General features: G+C 44.0%; 2 protein-coding genes and 4 pseudogenes across 6 annotated transcripts; all 6 read right to left on the reverse strand.

Moving 5' to 3' along the window:
- Nucleotides 1-2,172: 2,172 nt before the first annotated feature.
- LOC310786731 (histone H2A pseudogene) lies at nt 2,173-2,579 on the reverse strand (annotated as a pseudogene). Its single transcript has one exon. The product of its transcript is annotated as a histone H2A pseudogene (transcript).
- An 8,756-nt stretch (nt 2,580-11,335) lies between these two features.
- Nucleotides 11,336-11,710, reverse strand: LOC310786727 (histone H2B pseudogene; annotated as a pseudogene). Its single transcript has one exon. The product of its transcript is annotated as a histone H2B pseudogene (transcript).
- Nucleotides 11,711-12,896: 1,186 nt separating this feature from the next.
- Nucleotides 12,897-13,208, reverse strand: LOC310786729 (histone H4; the record flags this gene model as incomplete). Its single annotated transcript, XM_083648004.1, has 1 exon — nt 12,897-13,208. The coding sequence occupies one exon, from the start codon at nt 13,206-13,208 to the stop codon at nt 12,897-12,899; it is 312 nt and encodes a 103-aa protein (XP_083504130.1).
- A 1,489-nt stretch (nt 13,209-14,697) lies between these two features.
- Nucleotides 14,698-15,084, reverse strand: LOC310786732 (histone H2A pseudogene; annotated as a pseudogene). Its single transcript has one exon. The product of its transcript is annotated as a histone H2A pseudogene (transcript).
- A 5,548-nt stretch (nt 15,085-20,632) lies between these two features.
- LOC310786726 (histone H2B pseudogene) lies at nt 20,633-21,007 on the reverse strand (annotated as a pseudogene). The gene has a single exon. The product of its transcript is annotated as a histone H2B pseudogene (transcript).
- Nucleotides 21,008-22,205: 1,198 nt separating this feature from the next.
- Nucleotides 22,206-22,517, reverse strand: LOC310786730 (histone H4; the record flags this gene model as incomplete). The annotated part of the gene is made up of 1 exon (XM_083648005.1): nt 22,206-22,517. The coding sequence occupies one exon, from the start codon at nt 22,515-22,517 to the stop codon at nt 22,206-22,208; it is 312 nt and encodes a 103-aa protein (XP_083504131.1).
- Nucleotides 22,518-23,313: the final 796 nt, after the last annotated feature.

Below are 23,313 nucleotides of genomic sequence, written 5' to 3' on the forward strand. Positions count from 1 at the left end.
TTGCAGTGGATTCGGAGTGTTATGGAACTTCTCCCTTTGGAAGCTATCAGCTTTTGGCTCAAGGATAGGCCATTCAATTTTTTTCTAATCTGGAACTCCTTTCTGGACTATATTGGAGAGGATAGGGCCCGGGCCCTTCGGAGTGGTCTCTGCGGACTGGACTGACATTTCTGTTTAGGACTTGACATGTGGTGGGCCTTTATTTATTTATTGTGTCTGGATACCCTGTTGTACCTATTTTTACAGTGTTAACCTTCTGCCTGCTGTAGATGCTCTGTGTGTTTGTTTTTGTTTGTTTGGTTTTCTGTTTTGCTGTTTTGTGGAGATTGTGTGTGTTGTGTCGTGGGTGACTGGGGACAGAGGGCATATTATGTGTTATCCCATTCAACACTGACTGTTTGCCCCTCTGATAACTACAAACGTAATAAACATACTTAAAAAATAATAATAATAATTAAGGAGGATACCAGGCTGAGTGGGACGAGAACCAGTGGTGGAGACCGAGTGACTGTTCTGGCTTATGCCAATGACGTCACGGTCATAGTAAAAAGTCAAAAGGAACTAGACATAATAAACGAACACCTTAAGACATATGAAGAGGTATCTGGTGCCAGACTGAACCATAATCAAACAGAAGGACCCTGGTGTGGTCTCCATTCGGATATATTGAGGTGACAGGTCAAGGGACCATTTGGAAAATGGTGATGGCCGTTTTTTCCCTCGCCAAAATTTGGTCTGACTTTGAATAATTAGTTATTTACCCCCCTTCCCGACAAGCTAGCATGACAGGCTTGGCCCCATTGGAAACCTTAGGTTGTCCAGTTTCAAATTATATCCCTACCTTTGACCTAGCTCAAAAATTGAGCGTGCCACAGTCTCTGAAAGAGAGTCTCGGGGACAAGAACAAGTAGTGGACACTGGTTAACTGTCCTGGCCTATGCCGATGATGTCACAGTCATAAAAAATCAAGAGGAACTATTATAATAAATAAATACCTTCAGTTATACGAAGAGGTATCTGGTGCTAAACTGAATATATGAATATAATATATATAAATATAACATATATAAATATATGAATATTTATGAATTATAAACTATAATTTATTTTATATGGTTGAATTGATTGATGCACTATGTAAAAAACAAACAAAAAAACTATTATTTTGATATTTTGACTGCATAACTTGTATCTGAATAATTTTCCAATAAAGCCATTTAAAAACCTGAAAGACGCATTCCTGCCGGCAATCCTGCACGTCTCATAGCGGTAATAAAACATTGGAAAAAAAAACATTTTGGACAGGTTTTTTTTCTTGGGATCATCACAATCTTTATTTTAGAGGTCCTATGGATGCCAAAAATCCAGACTAGGAAAAAAAATAAGGGGGGTGCGCGTGGACCCCCTCAAAAGTGCCCTACTAACAAGCCTGCCAAAGCTCATGCTCCATAGGGTTCCATTGCCGTTGCCACCCAGTGATGCAGTTTGTTTACCAAAATGCTGCTTGGCTGATCCCTCATATAATGTGCTTATAATGTGGGCAACAAACAGCAAATTTCTAGCTACAGAGTTATTTGTAATATTATTACAATACAAGCAATAGCACATAATATATTAGAATTCAGAGACACATTGATGATAGCAAAAGACCATGAACAAGTCTTACAGAGCCTGTGTTGTCTTCTGGCCGCCACTTTGACATCATACATCATTCAAATTTGAAATATCCCGCGTTGTAAACGTTTTTTTACACAAGTAGAGCATGAATGAATGAACAAACAATGTGTGAAGATTTAAACAGAATACAGCAGACTATTTCATGGTATTTCAGCATGCTGAATAATTCGGTAACACTTTACAATAGGTACACAAATAATGTGCACATTATGTTTGAGGCTTTATCATAATACTAATTGAGCATTTTAAAAAAAAACAATTCCTTAGAAGTATAATTTTGTCACCAAGTGCAGCAACTTGTCATTTTAAATAGCATCACTGCTACAAAGTCGTTTTCCAATTGGTGCCAAAGCAAATGTTAGTTCTCGTGTGCAAACCGACAGCATTATAAAAGCTTTATGATAGTAATAATATGAGACCTTATAACTAGTAAAGATAAAAGGAGAGCTCTTTGTAAGTGAGTGGGTGGCTCTTAAAAGAGCCGTTGGTTTGTTGTAAAGACAAGCTGGAGCAGGTTACTTCTTGGCGGCCTTCTCGGTCTTCTTGGGCAGCAGCACCGCCTGGATGTTGGGCAGCACGCCGCCCTGAGCGATGGTGACTCCGCCCAGCAGCTTGTTGAGCTCCTCGTCGTTGCGGACGGCCAGCTGCAGGTGACGGGGGATGATGCGGCTCTTCTTGTTGTCGCGGGCAGCGTTTCCAGCCAACTCCAGGATCTCAGCGGTCAGATACTCGAGCACCGCCGCCAGATACACCGGGGCTCCAGCACCGACACGGTGGGCATAGTTTCCTTTGCGCAGCAGCCTGTGGACACGGCCGACCGGGAACTGGAGTCCAGCACGAGATGAGCGGGTCTTTGCCTTGGCACGAGCCTTACCGCCAGTTTTTCCTCGGCCACTCATTTTGCGTGTTTTCTTATGATTTGAAATAGAATCAAAGAATGAATGGCAACAGCCGGGAGCCCGGGTTATATCCCTCTCGAGCTGCTTGTTCATTGGTCATTTGCAGCTTCGCGATCCTCGACCAATCAGAAGATTATTGGTGTCAAGTTAACCCAGCAAATAACACTTTCGCTGTGCAGTGTTTTGGATTTTCAAAATAAAACTACTCCTGAGAAACCGAGTGTTAGAGAGTCACATTTCAAAATAAAGGTCACAAAGATAGTAATTGAAATACATGTTTTATGTTAATATCCGAATCGTTTTATAATCTTTCATGATCTTTTTAGATTTTGTTTTTATCTTATGTGTTTATCTTTCGTATGTGTCCTTATCAGTGATAATAATAATAATTGATTGGATTTATATAGCGCCTTTCTAGACACTCAAAGTGCTTCACATATCAGGGGGGAGGGAACTCAACTCAACATGATTACATGTGATGGGTAAATTTAATCTTCAATCAAACTATTTATAAGCAGTCCGTTAATGATTCATTAAACAATAATTAAATATGTATTACTTGTATGTGTTAAGAATCTATAAGCAGTACCGGGCCTGTAACGGTGAGGCTTCTTGACGCCGCCGGTGGCCGCGGCGCTCTTACGGGCAGCCTGGGTGGCGAGCTGCTTCCTGGGAGCCTTTCCTCCGGTGGATTTACGAGCGGTCTGCTTGGGGGCCATGCTTCAATTTCAGCTCTTCCTTCTTGACAAATTTGGGATTTGACTGTTAGACATACACAATAAGTTATTTTGAATTCATCTGATTCATAATTTCAACTCATGTTAAAACCTGTATGGATTTATGTTGAACCAGAGTAAAATCTAGACTCCGCCCTCAACATTATCACTTGATTGCTGTCCTTAATTAACATCTATTCATGTAATCCCCCACCCCCCCACGCCCCTCTCTCCTGATAGCTATCGTCAGAGCTTCATTATAAATACTGACAGATAAGTCAGATCAGTTCAGTCACTTCAGAGTTGAGACAAGACCAGAACCTCACTCCAGACCAAGGATTCTCCAAAGACCTTTCCTCTCCGGATATTTACAATGGCTTCTGCTAGGTAAGTCAACACTGACTGGACTGAGTTGAAAAACTCCAAGGAAAGCTTGTTTTCATATTTGGTAGCCTGGGTCATGTTCATAAGCTGGTTGCGAGCGGCCTGTCTGTCTGTCTGTTTGCCTGTCTGTCTGTGTGTGTGTGTGTGTGTGTGTGTGTGTGTGTGACTCTGTCTATTTCAGTTTTTTCTGCCTCCTTACTTGTGACATTACTGAGTTTTGGATAAGGCCTAACTTGAAACTTGTCTGTAATTGCAGTGCTGCACACCGTCACTTCCTCCTCTGTCCTGTATGTCACAAGACACAGCAGGCCCTCGGAGTTCACCTACGCCGTACCTGCATGAAGGATGCAGGAAAGGAGACCATCGATGAGGTCGTTTTAAAGGCAAAAGACGATGTCCATGAATTTCTACGCTCTGGCCGGGTTTTCACCTATGACCAGCTCACTGGAATACTTGATTCCAGGGACCCGCTCCGCAGGTATGTGGCAAAAATCTTTACATTTTTCAATATTTTCCTATTTCAATGTATGAACACCACCAACTGTTTTTTTGTTTTTTCATTAAAGGCTGATGGAGGAGTTGGAGAAACGCAAGCTTTATGTTAGCAATGTACCAGCGTCAAGAGCAACAGATGGGCCACCCAGGTCACAGGCCGCTGAAACTCAGACTGACCAAGAGGCGGGACTTTAAGCCCAATTATACCCCATTTTCATCCGTAAATAAGGGCGTCCGTTTCAAACGGTGTAATCGTCACTGCCCACATACTTCCATGCGTCTTTTCATGTTGGTATCATGTTAAGCAATACATCCACCAGTGGGCAGTAGAGAGTCAAATGCATGAGTGTGTGTGTGGTTTTCCTCCGTTTCATGCGTATCCGTAAGCTTTCAGATGACGGACAGAAAACGGACGAAATGAATGCAGAGTACGGACAGAAGGCTCTGTCCGTCTCCGTCTCCGTCTTTAACGTTGAGTATAATTGGGCCTTTATACACAGCATGAGGACCGTGTAGACTCAACACACACAGCCTCTCTCTCTGTCCTGTTGAAATGTGGCGACACTTGTATTTTCTCTTCCACATTTTAGGGATAAAAGACACCGATCGGAGCAGTTTTGAAGTCTAAATCTTATTCGAGATGTTAGATAACTTGTTTCCTTCCGAAATGGAGTCGTTTTTAGCAACGAGGAGACTTTATTTTTATTCAGGGGAGCTTCAAACCTCTCCATTACCCGGTCACAGTATTCTACTCGCAGTGGGATTTCCTCACATTTCGACTCATAAAATGGTTGAATATGCTTTACATTCCAAACAACACTAGTTTTACAGTAAGCAGAGATGTCTGACGAGGGAATACAAGTCAAAGTACTGTAATGCTGCTATTAGTTTTGTTTTAATCGTCAAATTTGTGGTGTCGGTAAACACACTGAGGCAGGCGGTGACTTAAGGTGGGAGAGATCCTGAGGCATTAACTTTGTGACTCAGGTGAATGATGCAGTCATGATCAATGGAACTGAAAATATGTTTTTGATGTTTGATGTTGATGTAGGCCAAACATGTATTTTCTCCATTCGAGATATGTAATATATGATTGTCAAATAAACGTATACCGTGCTATCCAACTTGCTGTGCTTGAGTCCACTAGACTGAAATAGCCTATCATTTTGCATTTGACGTTTTCATACTAGCACTGTGGTAGTATAATATTTCCATGAGTAGGCCTACTCTTTACAGCCAGGCTGTGCTGGTCTTTGAATAACAGGCCTTATTTTCCACCTTCTATTGTTGTGTTTAGTTCTGTAATAATGTGATGATACTGCTCACTGTCCGTGTGAGGAATTAAATTAATTATTAATTAAAAGCAACCCATTGCATCACACACCTATTCAACTACACTGAACACAACCCCCATAATACAGAGAAATGACTTTCACATTTCTCCATAGCCTCCGACAGTAGCCTACTATTACGAGTCAAGAATGCACAACTTCAACATGCATGTTCCAGCTGAATGCTGTTGTATTTATCTGTCATGTACTGTATATCATCGGCCCATGGTCCCTCACTGCCCTATTTGGGCCATAATGCAGTCTCCTCAGTATCCTTTGCAAGATATTTAACATTTGTGAGTGGTAGGCTGATGTACTTTATTGCTGTCTTTGTGCAGTGAGATGGGGATGGCAGTATCATCCATAGATCCTTAGTTCCCAGGCTGGCTGCTCAGTGTATGATGTGAGGACTGGTGAGCTGGCACAGGTGCTGACTGATCTATTCTTAAAGGGTGTTGTTAAACTGAATCAATCAATCAACAATCAATCAATCAATCAATCTGAATATATCAAATACAACTGGATGGAAATACTCAGTATTTAAACGGAGAATTATAGGTAGGTAGATAGATATAGATAGATAGATAAATATATAGCTTTATTTGTCCTCAGAGAGGAAATTATTTTCCACAGAAGATGCGTACATAATACAAACATGTAGGACATAACAGGTACAGGGTTGTACAAAGTACTGACGTACACTGTACAGAAATACATCAACATAAGACTAAACACAGACATATATTGACATTGCACACCACATAGTAACTACAGTGTAAGGCAGTATAGAGATGAAAATAGTAGACCTAGATTTCATTTCTAGTATGAGCAGAGCATTATGTAATTGCTTAGCATTTTGGTAAATGAGTTTACTTTTCAGTTGTAATTGTTTAAATAGTGAGGAAGACGAAAAGATAAGAAAGAAAAAACAAAATAAAGAACTTTGTAGCTCCACACAACAACTTGTGGTTTTCAGTCTCATATGTCTGGAAACAGAGCACACCTTCTTTCATCTTTGCATGAGCAGGACAGGCAGTGAAGCAGCCAACTCTGAGTAAAATCATATACAATCATATACAATATCAGGACTCTGTTAAAAAACAGTATTCTTATTCTCAATAGGAGAGAGATACTGTTCTGTCATTATTCTGAATAGATTCCGGTCAACAATTCAACAAAAGTATTATATTATATTCTATGTCATCACATTCCATTTAATTTTCTTTTCTCTTCCTCTTTGAATATCTTCAGATTTTGTGATTTATGTTACTGGGTAACAAAATGTCTTGTTTTCTGTTTTTGATTCTTTGTAATTGCTAAGTGTTGCTAATGTATGTTTTGGCAATGTAAGATGCACCTTATCATGCCAATAAAGCCCTTTGAATTGAATTGAATTGAGAGAGAGAATTGAGAGAGAGAGAGAGAGAGAGAGAGAGACAGACAGACAGACAGAGAGAGAGAGAGAGAGACAGACAGACAGACAGACAGACAGACAGACAGACAGACAGACAGACAGACAGACAGACAGACATACAGACAGACAGACAGACTAATATCTTGTTCCGGCTTTCTGATGTCTTTAGTCTTGACAGGGTATCTTTGGGTTGTGTACTGTCAGGATAAAAGAAGACACTTAAGCAGGTCATCTTGGGCTTTGGGGGGGAAAAGGATTGCCATTTATGGTGACATTTTATAGACCAAACGATTAATCGATTAATCGATTAGTCTAACACAATCGACAGATTAATCGATAATGAAAATAATCGTTAGTTGCAGCCCTACTCAGCATTGGCAACGTGTCCCACATTTGGTTTGCTGGGATCTGGTCACCCTATTAATACATTATGAGAGCGTGGTTGATCTGTCTTCTGTCACAGCTGTAAGGAGGTAGTGAGGGATTTGAGCTCATATTGAGCAGATATCAGTTAGAGGCCTATCAGATGTGTCTATTATGGCAGATATCAGTTACTAGAAACCCCACGTGCTCGCCAGCTTGGCTGCTCTACTTCCATGTGGGGTGCACAATTTGCTAAACTTTGCATCACTGATTACATCACTCAGTGACCATCACCGATCACTGATGACATCGAGTGTTCGAGTGACATCACTGATGTCAGACATGATGACATCGCAATTGCTCAAGTGACATCACTGATGTCATAGACATAGCCACAGAGTCTGGAGTTACTTCTGGTGTTGTTGCTACGCTACGCTGGGGATACGAGGCTCGCTCTCTTATGGGTTAAGCCCACTGACGCCAAACTCAATCCAAAAACCAACCTGTTTTACTGTTGTCTTGCCCATTTCCACCGCAGGTAGTAGCGCGATCCCGCTCCGCTCGACTCGATAAATGGTCTCATTCCACCACTAAAAACTATCCCCAGCCTGGGTTGTATTGGGGTCGAGTCGTGCTACTTTTCGTACCTGCCTCGTCGTGGTTCTATTCTGTGAACCCGGGTTCATACGGTGACGTGAAAACATTGTTGACGACTGATTGGTCAGGCAGAATCGTGTTTACTCTGTCTACTGACTGTCAATGCAATGCTGGCGGCTGCATACCAGTTTAGTGGGCTTACCTTCTCTTCTGTTATGTATATTTCCATCAGTCTTTTGTGTTGCTGCCTTCGCCTCCGGTGAAATAAAATCGTGGCGGGTGTTCAATTGTCTGAGAGAAAAAAGTCCGCTGCTCAGGGAGCTCTGTAGCTGAGTGGAGGCTGCAGCGCTCCGCTAGGCCGCAGCGGGTGTTTGGTGAAGCCGCGGTCTTGCCTGGTGAGAGGCCGCGGGGTACAGGCTTCACTCTGTTGCGCCTCTCCCGTCCCCGCACAGCGCAGCGCATGCCTGTGAGTTTGACTAACTACAAAGTGATATCCATTCTCCTGGCCGATTGTCCATCGGGCCGAAACGATTAGAGCCGAGTGGTGACGAGCTGTGCAGGGCAGTAAAATGTGGTGGAAATGAGCCATAAGTGCGCCTGACTGCTATGCCATCATGACTTTAGATCTGTTATGAATCAGTGGGGTCTTTTGTAATATTCGGGCTAAAAGGCCGAAGCTCAGACCATGTACGTGTCTTGTTTATTTACAAAATTCACAAGAGTGACCTTATGAATATTGTAGCGTGGGGTAAGGTGGAGTATTATGGGATAGCTAGTAGGGTGCATGTCTAACTGTATCTGTCTGTTATGTTGTTCTGTGCATGTGGGGTTTGGGGTTTTGGAGTGGCAAGTGAAGGGAGCATAGGGCCAGTGGGTGGAGACTAGGGAGGAGCTGTGTGGAGCTGGAAGAGAGCAGACGTGCTGGGGAGAGCTAGGCTAGGTAGGAGAAGCTAGCGACGTGTTGGCGTGCCTGCCTTCATGTGTGTCTGTTCGCTCGCTAATAAAGAGTTTGATAAGCCAAAGGATCTGCCTCGGTGTGCGCCTCATTCCGCCACATTGGTGTCAGAAGTGGGATCGTTTTGGCTTAAAAATCAGGCTCGACTTAGCGTTAGCAGTTAGCCGTTTCTAGCTAGCTGCCATGGACGACCACAGCGGAATGGCACGTGACGGAGCACGCCGGGAGTTGACGATACCTCCGGAGCACAGCTGGTGGTCTACCAACTTGGGGAAGATGGAAGCCCGGTTGTTGAAAGAGGTCAGACGGCTGTTGGAGGCTACGCCTGCCTGGGCGGAGAAGTTGATGCAGCTAATAAAAGAGGCCACTCTTTTATTAGCAGCGGCCGGAGCCAGCACGGAGACTGTGTTGGACATGTGGGAGACCGGGCCATCTAGCGAGGTGGTGTCGCAGCGGTCCCGGGGGAAAGACCAGGTACGCGACGCGACGGTACTGGGGAAGACCGGGAGCCTGCTGGTTATGTGGAAAGATGGGACACCTGGCCAGAGAGTGTCCAGAGGCTGTCGGAGATCGGGGGACAGCGGGAGAAGAGAGACGTGCAGGCGGCGGGCAGGTGAGACTCTGCTGGACTTGCCGGTCGCCGGAGCACTTGGCCAGGGACTGCACTGAGAGTGTGGAGGCCGGAGGTGAGACACAGGCTGGAGAGAGTGTGAGCCGCCGGGGAGAAGAGAACGTTGTGACGGATAGAAGAACGGTGCTGCAGGGGAACAACCAGAGGGAAGAGCCGGTTCTTCAGGTCGGGACGATTGTGTTTCCTGAGGTACCAGCGGTGCAAATGTCGGAAGAGCCGGCCCAGTCAAACTGCTCCACACCCCCCGCTGGTGCTGTGCGGAGGCCCGGGGTGGAGAGTGAGATGGCGTCCATTTGTGTTCCCACCGCTGACCTGAGCTCGCCGCCCCCTGGTGGAGGGCGAAAGGACAAGCGTCTACAGGTGGAGGATGAGAACGTGACTATGGGGGATGTCGATGTGGAGGAGTGGATACGCAGACAGGCGGAGGACGCTAGCGTTGGACCGGTGCGCAAGTGGGTGGCGTTCGGACGCCGGCCTTCCGTGGAGGAGGTTGGCATGTGTTCAAGTACCACGAAGGGACTGTGGGAGTTGTTTCCGGACCTGAGGGTGTGGGGGTCGGGGATTCTGGGGTTGGAAGGGCGCGGGAATGGAGGCAGCGTCGTGGTTGTGCCCAGCTGCCTGCGGGGGTTGGCGCTACGGGGGGCGCACAGGGGCCGCAGCGGTCAGGGGCATCGCGGGCCTGAAGAGACACTCAGCCGCCTTTGTCGACATTTCTACTGGGTGCAGATGGAGGAAGAGGTAGAGGACTACTGCCTTTGCTGTGTTGAGTGCGGTGCGGGGAGGGTGGACAAAACTGTTGAGTGGGGAAGGGTAGGACCACTTGTGCCATGGTAACATCAGAAACGGAGATGGGCTAGATGCACGTGGGACTTGGGGATGTGATGTGCGGGGGGGGGGAATAAAAGGGAATAAAAAGGGGAAATGTTCTGTTGGAAATGTAAAATGTTGAATGGCTTATAGTGTTGATGTAGGGTTGTTTTGGGGTGTCATTTGGGGGCAAATGGTTTAAAAAGGGGGGGGCAGTGTAGCGTGGGGTAAGGTGGAGTATTATGGGATAGCTAGTAGGGTGTATGTCTAACTGTATCTGTCTGTTATGTTGTTCTGTGCATGTGGGGTTTGGGGTTTTGGAGTGGCAAGTGAAGGGAGCATAGGGCCAGTGGGTGGAGACTAGGGAGGAGCTGTGTGGAGCTGGAAGAGAGCAGACGTGCTGGGGAGAGCTAGGCTAGGTAGGAGAAGCTAGCGACGTGTTGGCGTGCCTGCCTTCATGTGTGTCTGTTCGCTCGCTAATAAAGAGTTTGATAAGCCAAAGGATCTGCCTCGGTGTGCGCCTCATTCCGCCACAATATCAGATGAGTGTGTCTAGTATGGGAAAAAGACTAGATGTGTCCAGTATGGTTCACACAGTAGATGCCTCACATACTGGGTAGGGGAGAAGATGGACGCATCATGGGAAATGGAGTTTCCAATCAACATAGTTATTATAGACTGATTCACTACAACTGGTGGATAAGGGTTTCCAGCAGCAAAACATGTCATAGGAGCGGATTGCTCTGGTGTGCGGTTAAGGTTAGGCATTAAAACAAATAGCAACAACTCACTTTAAATGTAGAGGTCAGTAGATAGACATGTGGCTTTATTTTGGTTGATGACCCAGTATTTGGAAGGAACACCATCATGTCGTGCCATTATGAAAGGCTTTTACATGGCGGTCAGTGTGACACTATAACATTAGTCCAACGGCAACGCTACAAATTCCATGTAAAAAGCATTAATAATCTGTTGGTTACAGAAAAGGTGAACAATGATTAAGCTCTTTGTGGAAGTAGTGTGTGGCCCTTAAAAGGACCTTTGGGTGGATGTATCTACAAGCGGTTTACTTGGAGCTGGTGTACTTGGTGACGGCCTTGGTGCCCTCGGACACGGCGTGCTTGGCCAGCTCACCGGGAAGCAGGAGACGCACGGCGGTCTGGATCTCCCTGGAGGTGATGGTGCGGCGCTTGTTGTAGTGAGCCAGGCGAGACGCCTCACCGGCGATGCGCTCAAAGATGTCATTGACAAAGGAGTTCATGATGCCCATGGCCTTGGAGGAGATGCCGGTGTCGGGATGGACCTGCTTCAGCACCTTGTACACGTAGATGGCATAGCTCTCCTTCCTGCTCTTTCTGCGCTTCTTGCCGCCCTTGGCAGCGGTCTTGGTGACGGCTTTCTTGGAGCCCTTCTTGGGGGCGGGCTTCGCGGCTTCAGGCATGCTGACGACTGATCGGTAGCAGAGAATGAAGTCCGTTTAACAGAAGCACCCTATTTATAGGCAGCTGATGCAAATAACACTATGCGGTTCCCCGCCTGTGACTGGTTGACTTTCGGCGCGTGCCTGTCGACTCGGCTGCACGAGCGGCTGCCCGTGTGTATTCTGATTGGTTGAGCTCCAGATTTGTATTTTCACTTCCCGCGCGCGGACTCTGACAATTGTTCCAATATCCTTCATTATTCTCTTCAGAAACTGAATGAAGTGCATTTCACAAACTAATACAAGTCTGTTGTGGACCTTTGCTCTATTATATATTTTCCGCTTTCTGAACATCTTCATTTCGAGAGAAAGGACTCAGAGGGGCTTACAAAAAAAAATACAAAAACAGAACAAAACTCAAAATACAGTAGGCTACTATGACGAGGCTATGTGTTGTTATTAAAAAATGTGTGATATGGTTTTCCTAAGCTGAAGCATGGTCCCATTTAGACCTTTTGAAACAGAACAATAGCTATCACAAGATAAGTAGTCTTAACACTATGATGCTGTCATCGATGTAGCCTACTTTATGGACAGATCTAATAATAGTTAAGTAACCTTATAGGCTATATAGATCTAGCCCTGGTCTAATAATAATAATCTCACATGTTCCCACTTAACATGTAATGCATTCCCTCTGCTACTTTTGGAAAACAATTGCCAGGGTCTATCAGAAGGGGGGTGTATCTAAAACAGCTAGAGCAGATTGAGTTAACCACAAGAATAACCTTGATTTGATAATCTCACAATCAGCACAGTATTATATTGTTTTAACTGTCTGATGGTTTTGAACAGCCCACCATTGCTATCCCTTCACCTGCATTACTGTACTTGTATGTATTTTTATTGCCTGTTAAGCACTTTGTAACACTTGTTTTTAAAAGTGCTATATAAATAGATTATATTATTATTGTAGGCAGGTCGCTATTCACCCAGCAGAGCTGTAGTTTACTATTCAATGCAGTTGTATTTCAGATTAACCCATTAGCGGCTGCTACATTTTATTTTTCAGTTGCAAAACAGTGTTAAAATGTACATAGTTAGCGTACAACACAACTCAGAGGAAATAGGAATAGACTATTTGCTTAGAGAAATTGGGTGGCTCTTAAAAGAGCCTTTGTGTTGTTTTGTTGGTCGGTAAATGAAGTTAACCTCCGAAGCCGTACAGAGTGCGGCCCTGCCTCTTCAGAGCATACACCACATCCATGGCGGTGACGGTCTTTCTCTTGGCGTGCTCGGTGTAGGTGACGGCATCACGGATGACGTTCTCCAGGAAGACTTTGAGCACCCCGCGGGTCTCCTCGTAGATCAGACCGGAGATACGCTTCACTCCGCCGCGGCGAGCCAGACGGCGGATAGCGGGCTTGGTGATTCCCTGGATGTTATCACGAAGAACTTTACGGTGACGCTTGGCGCCTCCTTTTCCGAGTCCCTTTCCCCCTTTTCCACGCCCACTCATTTTTTCAATGTGTTTTCTTTCAAAGCAAAGACAAACTGATGCAAAACCTCAGACAGCTTCAGTTTATAAACCTTCTTTGCGGACCTGAATGAGGAAGGAAAGAGCGGGGCTTTGCAGGGCGGTGCCAAACTCCTTCAGTTCTCCCCCCCACATGTTTTTCAAAGCAACTTCAGCTGCCGCAAGTTAGCAGAGACTAACAAATGCGTTTCCGGTTATGCGACGTTGCCTTCAAAATAAAATTCTCACAAATAAAATGACCATATCAGTAGGCACGTTTACATGGACCATAGATGTGGTAACTTCAGCTTAAAAAGACCACTGTTGTATTTGCCCTCTGGCACACTGTAAACTACCACTAAATGAGATCAACGTGAGTCATTATTTATTCAACCATCTCAGTCAGACAAAGTCATGTTCACTCTCACAATTCTACGGTGTCCTGTAGAGCACATTCCATTCTAGCTTTGCATGAATGAGGATGTTACATCTCCCTTCTTTTATAAAAAGTAAAATGACATAAGAGTAAAGTGCTTCTTGTATGAGAACTGTCTATTTGCTATCATATAGACTTCATGCATACTGTATGTATATATATGGCAAGCAAAAGTCTTGGTCAATTCCGATCATCTTGCTGTTGAAGCTTTGCTGAGTCTCGGCAAGAGAAGACAGGTTTTTGGAAACTAAATACTAGCTGTCTAAATAATAATGATGTAATTGCAGATTTTAAGAAAGAACTAGCTATTATAAAGAGTTTGAATGTATTGTCTGAGTCAGCTGTCCATTTATGGGAAACTATGACATCTCGACTCAGGAATTTCTTTAAACATAAATGCAAAATCTTGAAACAAGAGCAGAATGAAAAATATAAGGTGTAGAAAATGCTCCGTAATGGCCCACCATCAGGCCTGTTCTTGGGGCAATGGGCTACATGCACAACTCCACTACTTCCTGAAATTAGTACAGCTTCTTTATTTCCTGTCATCACTATTGGATGAGCTGATTAATGTCAGGTGTGCTGCAGTCACAACAATGATCAGGCACACCTGATTAATCAGTTCATCCAATAGTGTAGGACAGGAAATAAAGAAGCTGTACTAGTTTCAGGAAGTAAAGAAGTTGTGCATGTAGCCTATTGACGCCCACGAACCAAGGAGCCCACGACGCAATGATGACATCATCGGTGATGTCATCTAATGCTCAATACTAATTGAGCATTTTAACAAACAATTCCTTAGAAGTATAATTTTGGGACCAAGTGCAGCAACTTAATAGCATCACTGCTATAATAATCTATAGCTCAAAGTCGTTTTCCAATTGGTGCCAAAGCAAATGTTAGTTCTCGTGTGCAAACAGACAGCATTATAAAAGCTTTATGATAGTAATAATATGAGACCTTATAACTAGTAAAGATAAAAGGAGAGCTCTTTGTCAGTGAGTGGGTGGCTCTTAAAAGAGCCGTTGGTTTGTTGTGGAGACAAGCTGGAGCAGGTTACTTCTTGGCGGCCTTCTCGGTCTTCTTGGGCAGTAGCACCGCCTGGATGTTGGGCAGCACGCCGCCCTGAGCGATGGTGACTCCGCCCAGCAGCTTGTTGAGCTCCTCGTCGTTGCGGACGGCCAGCTGCAGGTGACGGGGGATGATGCGGCTCTTCTTGTTGTCGCGGGCAGCGTTTCCAGCCAACTCCAGGATCTCAGCGGTCAGATACTCGAGCACCGCCGCCAGATACACCGGGGCTCCAGCACCGACACGGTGGGCGTAGTTTCCTTTGCGCAGCAGCCTGTGGACACGGCCGACCGGGAACTGGAGTCCAGCACGAGATGAGCGGGTCTTTGCCTTGGCACGAGCCTTTCCTCCGGTTTTTCCTCGGCCACTCATTTTGCGTGTTTTCTTATGATTTGAGATAGAATCAAAGAATGAATGACAACAGCCGGGAGCCCGGATTATATCCCTCTCGAGCTGCTTGTTCATTGGTCAGTTGCAGCTTCGCGATCCTCGACCAATCAGAAGATTTTTGGTGTCGAGTTAACACAGCAAATAACACTTTCGCTGTGCAGTGTTTTGGATTTTCAAAATAAAACTACTCCTGAGAAACCGAGAGTTAGAGAGTCAAATTTCAAAATAAAGGTCACAAAGATAGTAATTGAAATACATGTTTTATGTTATCCGAATCGTTTTTGAAATCTTTCATGATCTTTTTAGATTTTGTTTTTATCTTATGTGTTTATCTTTCGTATGTGTCCTTATTAGTGATAATAATAATAATTGATTGGATTTATATAGCGCCTTTCTAGACACTCAAAGTGCTTCACATATCAGGGGAGGGAACTCAACTCAACATGATTACATGTGATGGGTAAATTTAATCTACAATCAAACTATTTATAAGCAGTCCGTTAATGATTCATTAAACATTAATTAAATATGTATTACTTGTTGACAGTTGATTTGTTTATTTAGACGGGACAGTGCAAAATTAATGGACACAAAGAACATAATCAGAGTGTAAAAATTGCCGGATTTAGCACGAGACTCGAGCACGAGGCTCGAACACGTTGCACATGGCACGAGGCTAATTTCCATCCGTAACACTTGTAAACTTGTATGTGTTAAGAATCTGATTGGCCCAATTATAAGCAGTAGCCTACCGGGCCTGTAACGGTGAGGCTTCTTGACGCCGCCGGTGGCCGGGGCGCTCTTACGGGCAGCCTGGGTGGCGAGCTGCTTCCTGGGAGCCTTTCCTCCGGTGGATTTACGAGCGGTCTGCTTGGGGGCCATGCTTCAATTTCAGCTCTTCCTTCTTGACAAATTTGGGATTTGACTGTTAGACATACACAATAACAGTTATTTTGAATTCATCTGATTCATAATTTCAACTCATGTTAAAACCTGTATGGATTTATGTTGAACCAGAGTAAAATCTAGACTCCGCCCTCAACATTATCACTTGATTGCTGTCCTTAATTAACATCTATTCATGTAAGCCCCCACCCCCCCACGCCCCTCTCTCCTGATAGCTGTCGTCAGAGCTTCATTATAAATACTGACAGAGAAGTCAGATCAGTTCAGTCACTTCAGAGTTGAAACAAGACCAGAACCTCACTCCAGACCAAGGATTCTCCAAAGACCTTTCCTCTCCAGATATTTACAATGGCTTCTGCTAGGTAAGTCAACACTGACTGGACTGAGTTGAAAAACTCCAAGGAAAGCTTGTTTTCATATTTGGTAGCCTGGGTCATGTTCATAAGCTGGTTGTGAGCGGCCTGTCTGTCTGTCTGTTTGCCTGTCTGCTTGTCTGCCTGCTAACCTGTCTGTCTGTCTGTCTGTCTGTGTGTGTGTGTGTGTGTGTGTGTGTGTGTGTGTGTGTGTGTGTGTGTGTGTGTGTGTGTGTGTGTGTGTGTGTGTGTGTGTGTGTGTGACTCTGTCTATGTCTGTTTTTTCTGCCTCCTTACTGACATTACTGAGTTTTGGATAAGGCCTAACTTGAAACTTGTCTGTAATTGCAGTGCTGCACACCGTCACTTCCTCCTCTGTCCTGTATGTCACAAGACACAGCAGGCCCTCGGAGTTCACCTACGCCGTACCTGCATGAAGGATGCAGGAAAGGAGACCATCGATGAGGTCGTTTTAAAGGCAAAAGACGATGTCCATGAATTTCTGCGCTCTGGCCGGGTTTTCACCTATGACCAGCTCACTGGAATACTTGATTCCAGGGACCCGCTCCGCAGGTATGTGGCAAAAATCTTTACATTTTTCAATATTTTCCTATTTCAATGTATGAACACCACCAACTGTTTTTTTGTTTTTTCATTAAAGGCTGATGGAGGAGTTGGAGAAACGCAAGCTTTATGTTAGCAATGTACCAGCGTCAAGAGCAACAGATGGGCCAACCAGCTCACAGGCCGCTGAAACTCAGACTGACCAAGAGGCGGGACTTACAGAGTAGTTTTACTGTAGTTTTACAGTAAGCAAAGATGTCTGACGAGGGAATACAAGTCAAAGTACTGTAATGCTGCTATTAGTTTTGTTTTAATCGTCAGATTTGTGGTGTCGGTAAACACACTGAGGCAGGCGGTGACTTAGGTGGGAGAGATCCTGAGGCATTAACTTTGTGACTCAGGTGAATGATGAATGGAACTGAAAATATGTTTTTGATGTTTGATGTTGATGTAGGCCAAACATGTATTTTCTCCATTCGAGATATGTAATATATGATTGTCAAATAAACTTATACCGTGCTATCCAACTTGCTGTGCTTGAGTCCACTAGAGTCTAGACTGAAATAGCCTATCATTTTGCATTTGACGTTTTCATACTAGCACTGTGGTAGTATAATATTTCCATGAGTAGGCCTACTCTTTACAGCCAGGCTGTGCTGGTCTTTGAATAACAGGCCTTATTTTCCACCTTCTATTGTTGTGTTTAGTTCTGTAATAATGTGATGATACTGCTCACTGTCCATGTGAGGAATTAAATTAATTATTAATTAAAAGCAACCCATTGCATCACACACCTATTCAACTACACTGAACACAACCCCCATAATACAGAGAAATGACTTTCATATTGCTCCATAGCCTCCGACAGTAGCCTACTATTACGAGCCAAGAATGCACAACTTCAACATGCATGTTCCAGCTGAATGCTGTTGTATTTCTCTGTCATGTATATCATCGGCCCATGGTCCCTCACTGCCCTATTTGGGCCATAATGCAGTCTCCTCAGTATCCTTTGCAAGATATTTAACATTTGTGAGTGGTAGGCTGATGTACTTTATTGCTGTCTTTGTGCAGTGAGATGGGGTTGGCAGTATCATCCATAGATCCTTAGTTCCCAGGCTGGCTGCTCAGTGTATGATGTGAGGACTGGTGAGCTGGCACAGGCGCTGACTGATCTATTCTTAAAGGGTGTTGTTAAACTGAATCAATCAATCAATCAATCAATCTGAATATATCCAATACAACTGGATGGAAATACTCAGTATTTAAACGGAGAATTATAGGTAGGTAGATAGATATAGATAGATAGATAAATATATAGCTTTATTTGTCCTCAGAGAGGAAATTATTTTCCACAGAAGATGCATACATAATACAAACATGTAGGACATAACAGGTACAGGGTTGTACAAAGTACTGACGTACACTGTACAGAAATACATCAACATAAGACTAAACACAGACATATATTGACATTGCACACCACATAGTAACTACAGTGTAAGGCAGTATAGAGATGAAAATAGTAGACCTAGATTTCATTTCTAGTATGAGCAGAGCATTATGTAATTGCTTAGCATTTTGGTAAATGAGTTTACTTTTCAGTTTTAATTGTTTAAATAGTGAGGAAGACGAAAAGATAAGAAAGAAAAAACAAAAATAAAGAACTTTGTAGCTCCACACAACAACAACTTGTGGTTTTCAGTCTCATATGTCTGGAAACAGAGCACACCTTCTTTCATCTTTGCATGAGCAGGACAGGCAGTGAAGCAGCCAACTCTGAGTAAAATCATATACAATATCAGGACTCTGTTAAAAAACAGTATTCTTATTCTCAATAGGAGAGAGATACTGTTCTGTTATTATTCTGAATAGATTCCGGTCAACAATTCAACAAAAGTATTATATTATATTCTATCTCATCACATTCCATTTAATTTTCTTTTCTCTTCCTCTTTGAATATCTTCAGATTTTGTGATTTATGTTACTGGGTAACAAAATGTCTTGTTTTCTGTTTTTGATTCTTTGTAATTGCTAAGTGTTGCTAATGTATGCTTTGGCAATGTAAGATGCACCTTATCATGCCAATACAGCCCTTTGAATTGAATTGAATTGAATTGAATTGAATTGAATTGAGAGAGAGAGAGAGAGAGAGAGAGAGAGAGAGAGAGAGAGAGAGAGAGAGAGACAGACAGACAGACAGACAGACAGAGAGAGAGAGACAGACAGACAGACAGACAGACAGACAGACAGACAGACAGACAGACAGATTAATATCTTGTTCCGGCTTTCTGATGTCTTTAGTCTTGACAGGGTATCTTTGGGTTGTGGACTGTTGGTCAGGATAAAAGAAGACATTTGAGCAGGTCATCTTGGGCTTTGGGGGGGAAAAGGATTGCCATTTAAGGTGACATTTTATAGACCAAACGATTAATCGATTAGTCTAACATAATCGACAGATTAATCGATAATGAAAATAATCGTTAGTTGCAGCCCTACTCAGCATTGGCAACGTGTCCCACATTGTCCCTCACAAACATACTCTTTGTCCCACATTTGGTTTGCTGGGATCTGGTCACCCTATTAATACATTATGAGAGCGTGGTTGATCTGTCTTCTGTCACAGGTGTAAGGAGGTAGTGAGGGATTTGAGCTCACATTGAGCAGATATCAGTTAGAGGCCTATCAGATGTGTCTATTATGGCAGATATCAGTTACTAGAAACCCCGCGTGCTTGCCAGCTTGGCTGCTCTACTGGCATGCGGAGTACACAATTTGCTCAACTTTGCATCACTGATGACATCACTCACTGATGACATCACATTTCAGTGACCATCACCCATCACTGATGACATCGAGTGCTCGAGTGACATCACTGATGTCAGACATGATGACATCGCAATAATGATTGGATTTATATAGAGTCTGGAGTTACTTCTGGTCTTGTTGCTACGCTACGCTGGGGATACGAGGCTCGCTCTCTTATGGGTTAAGCCCACTGACGCCAAACTCAATCCAAAAACTTGTTTTACTGTTGTCTTGCTTGTCACTAAGTGCGCCTGACTGCTATGACATCATGACTTTAGATCTGTTATGAATCAGTGGGGTCTTTTGTAATATTCGGGCTAAAAGGCCGAAGCTCAGACCATGTCTTGTTCATTTACAAAATTCACAAGAGTGCCCTTACGAATTATCAGATGTGTCTAGTATGGGGGAAAAAAAGACTAGATGTGTCCAGTATGGTTCACACAGTAGATGCCTCACATACTGGGTAGGGGAGAAGATGGACGCATCATGGGAAATGGAGTTTCCAATCAACATAGTTATTGTAGACTGATTCACTGCAACTGGTGGATAAGGGTTTCCAGCAGCAAAACATGTCATAGGAGCGGATTGCTCTGGTGTGCAGGTAAGGTTAGGCATTAAAACAAATAGCAACAACTCACTTTAAATGTAGAGGTCAGTAGATAGACATGTGGCTTTATTTTGGTTGATGACCCAGTATTTGGAAGGAACACCATGAGCCATGTCGTGCCATTATGAAAGGCTTTTAGAGTGTGACACTATCACATTAGTCCAACGGCAACGCTACATGTAAAAAGCATTAATAATCTGTTGGTTACAGAGAAGGTGAACAATGATTAAGCTCTTTGTGGAAGTAGTGTGTGGCCCTTAAAAGGACCTTTGGGTGGATGTATCTACAAGCGGTTTACTTGGAGCTGGTGTACTTGGTGACGGCCTTGGTGCCCTCGGACACGGCGTGCTTGGCCAGCTCACCGGGCAGCAGCAGACGCACGGCGGTCTGGATCTCCCTGGAGGTGATGGTGCGACGCTTGTTGTAGTGAGCCAGGCGAGACGCCTCACCGGCGATGCGCTCAAAGATGTCGTTGACAAAGGAGTTCATGATGCCCATGGCCTTGGAGGAGATGCCGGTGTCAGGATGGACCTGCTTCAGCACCTTGTACACGTAGATGGCGTAGCTCTCCTTCCTGCTCTTTCTGCGCTTCTTGCCGCCCTTGGCAGCGGTCTTGGTGACGGCTTTCTTGGAGCCTTTCTTGGGGGCGGGCTTCGCGGCTTCAGGCATGCTGACGACTTCTCGGTAGCAGAGAATGAAGTCCGTTTAACAGAAGCACCCTATTTATAGGCAGCTGATGCAAATAGCACTATGCGGTTCCCCGCCTGTGACTGGCTGACTTTCGGCGCGTGCCTGTCGACTCGGCTGCACGAGCGGCTGCCCGTGTGTATTCTGATTGGTTGAGCTCCAGATTTGTATTTTCACTTCCCGCGCGCGGACTCTGACTATTGTTCCAACATCCTTCATTATTCTCTTCAGAAACTGAATGAAGTGCATTTCACAAACTAATACAAGTCTGTTGTGGACCTTTGCTCTATTATATATTTTCCGCTTTCTGAACATCTTCATTTCGAGAGAAAGGACTCAGAGGGGTTTACAAAAAAAATTACAAAAACAGAACAAAACTCAAAATACAGTAGGCTACTATGACGAGGCTATGTGTTGTTATTAAAAAATGTGTGATATGGTTTTCCTAAGCTGAAGCATGGTCCCATTTAGACCTTTTGAAACAGAACAATAGCTATCACAAGATAAGTAGTCTTAACACTATGATGCTGTCATCGATGTAGCCTACTTTATGGACAGATCTAATAATAGTGAAGTAACCTTATAGGCTATATAGATCTAGCCCTGGTCTAATAATAATAACCTCACATGTTCCCACTTAACATGTAATGCATTCCCTCTGCTACTTTTGGAAAACAATTAAGAAAAAAGAAGGGGCTATCAGAAGGGGGGTGTATCTAAAACAGCTAGAGCAGATTGAGTTAACCACAATAATAACCTTGATTTGATAATCTCACAATCAGCATAGTATTATATTGTTTTAACTGTGTCTGATGGTTTTGAACGGCCCACCATTGCTATCCCTTCACCTGCATTACTGTACTCGTATGTATTTTTATTGCCTGTTAAGCACTTTGTAACATTTGTTTTGAAAAGTGCTATATAGTTTATTATATTATTATTATTGTAGGCAGGTCGCTATTCACCCAGCAGAGCTGTAGTTTACTATTCAACGCAGTTATATTTCAGATTAACCCATTAGCGGCTGCTACATTTTATTTTTCAGTTGCAAAACAGTGTTAAAATGTACATAGTTAGCGTACAACACAACTCAGAGGAAACGGGAATAGACTCTTTGCTTAGAGAAATTGGGCGGCTCTTAAAAGAGCCTTTGTGTTGTTTTGTTGGTCGGTAAATGAAGTTAACCTCCGAAGCCGTACAGAGTGCGGCCCTGCCTCTTCAGAGCATACACCACATCCATGGCAGTGACGGTCTTTCTCTTGGCGTGCTCGGTGTAGGTGACGGCATCACGGATGACGTTCTCCAGGAAGACTTTGAGCACCCCGCGGGTCTCCTCGTAGATCAGACCGGAGATACGCTTCACTCCGCCGCGGCGAGCCAGACGGCGGATAGCGGGCTTGGTGATTCCCTGGATGTTATCACGAAGAACTTTACGGTGACGCTTGGCGCCTCCTTTTCCGAGTCCCTTTCCTCCTTTTCCACGCCCACTCATTTTTTCAATGTGTTTTCTGTCAAAGCAAAGACAAACTGATGCAGAACGTCAGACAGCTTCCGTATATAAACCTTCTTTGCGGACCTGAATGAGGAAGGAAAGAGCCGGGCTTTGCAGGGCGGTGCCAAACTCCTTCAGTCCTCCATAGACATATATAAAGGCTAGATGGCTTACCCGCGCTGCCGGTCAATGGAGAGCGACGTCGTCGCATGGTGGCCATCTTGCTACGGCACCACAGCTTTATATATATCTATGGGTTAAAAAAACGCTAACATTTTATTATTATTTTTGGCTCCAAATTACACCAAACTTAAACTGAAGCATCATCATCATGAGATGAATTCACGCACCTAGTTTCATGCAGTTTCATCCATTTTGCTAGGAGCTATGAGCATCTGTTGTTGGGTTAGTATTATCACATCAGATGATCATAACTCCTAGGGAAATGGATGAAACTGCATGAAACTTTGTGCCTGAATCCCTCTCATGGCATAGATGCTTCGGTATAATTTTGGTGTAATTTGGAGCCCATCAAAAATATAGTGTTTTTAGTGTTTTTTTGTTTTGTTGTTGCCATATCTCGGGAACGGAATATGCTTGTAATAAACCAAACCGTTTGTAAATCCGTCAAGATTTCAGCAAGTTATGAGTATTTTTGTCTGTGCACCCTCCAACAGCTACCAGAGAACGTACCAGAAAGCCTGCCGTAGCAAGATGGCGGCGCTTCAACGACGCTGGTGACTCCGCCTTAAGCCATCTAGCCTTATATATGTCTATGCAGTCCTCCCCCACATGT

The sequence above is a fragment of the Poromitra crassiceps genome, assembly GCF_964638095.1.
Source record: "Poromitra crassiceps genome assembly, chromosome: 12".
NCBI lineage: Eukaryota > Metazoa > Chordata > Actinopteri > Beryciformes > Melamphaidae > Poromitra > Poromitra crassiceps.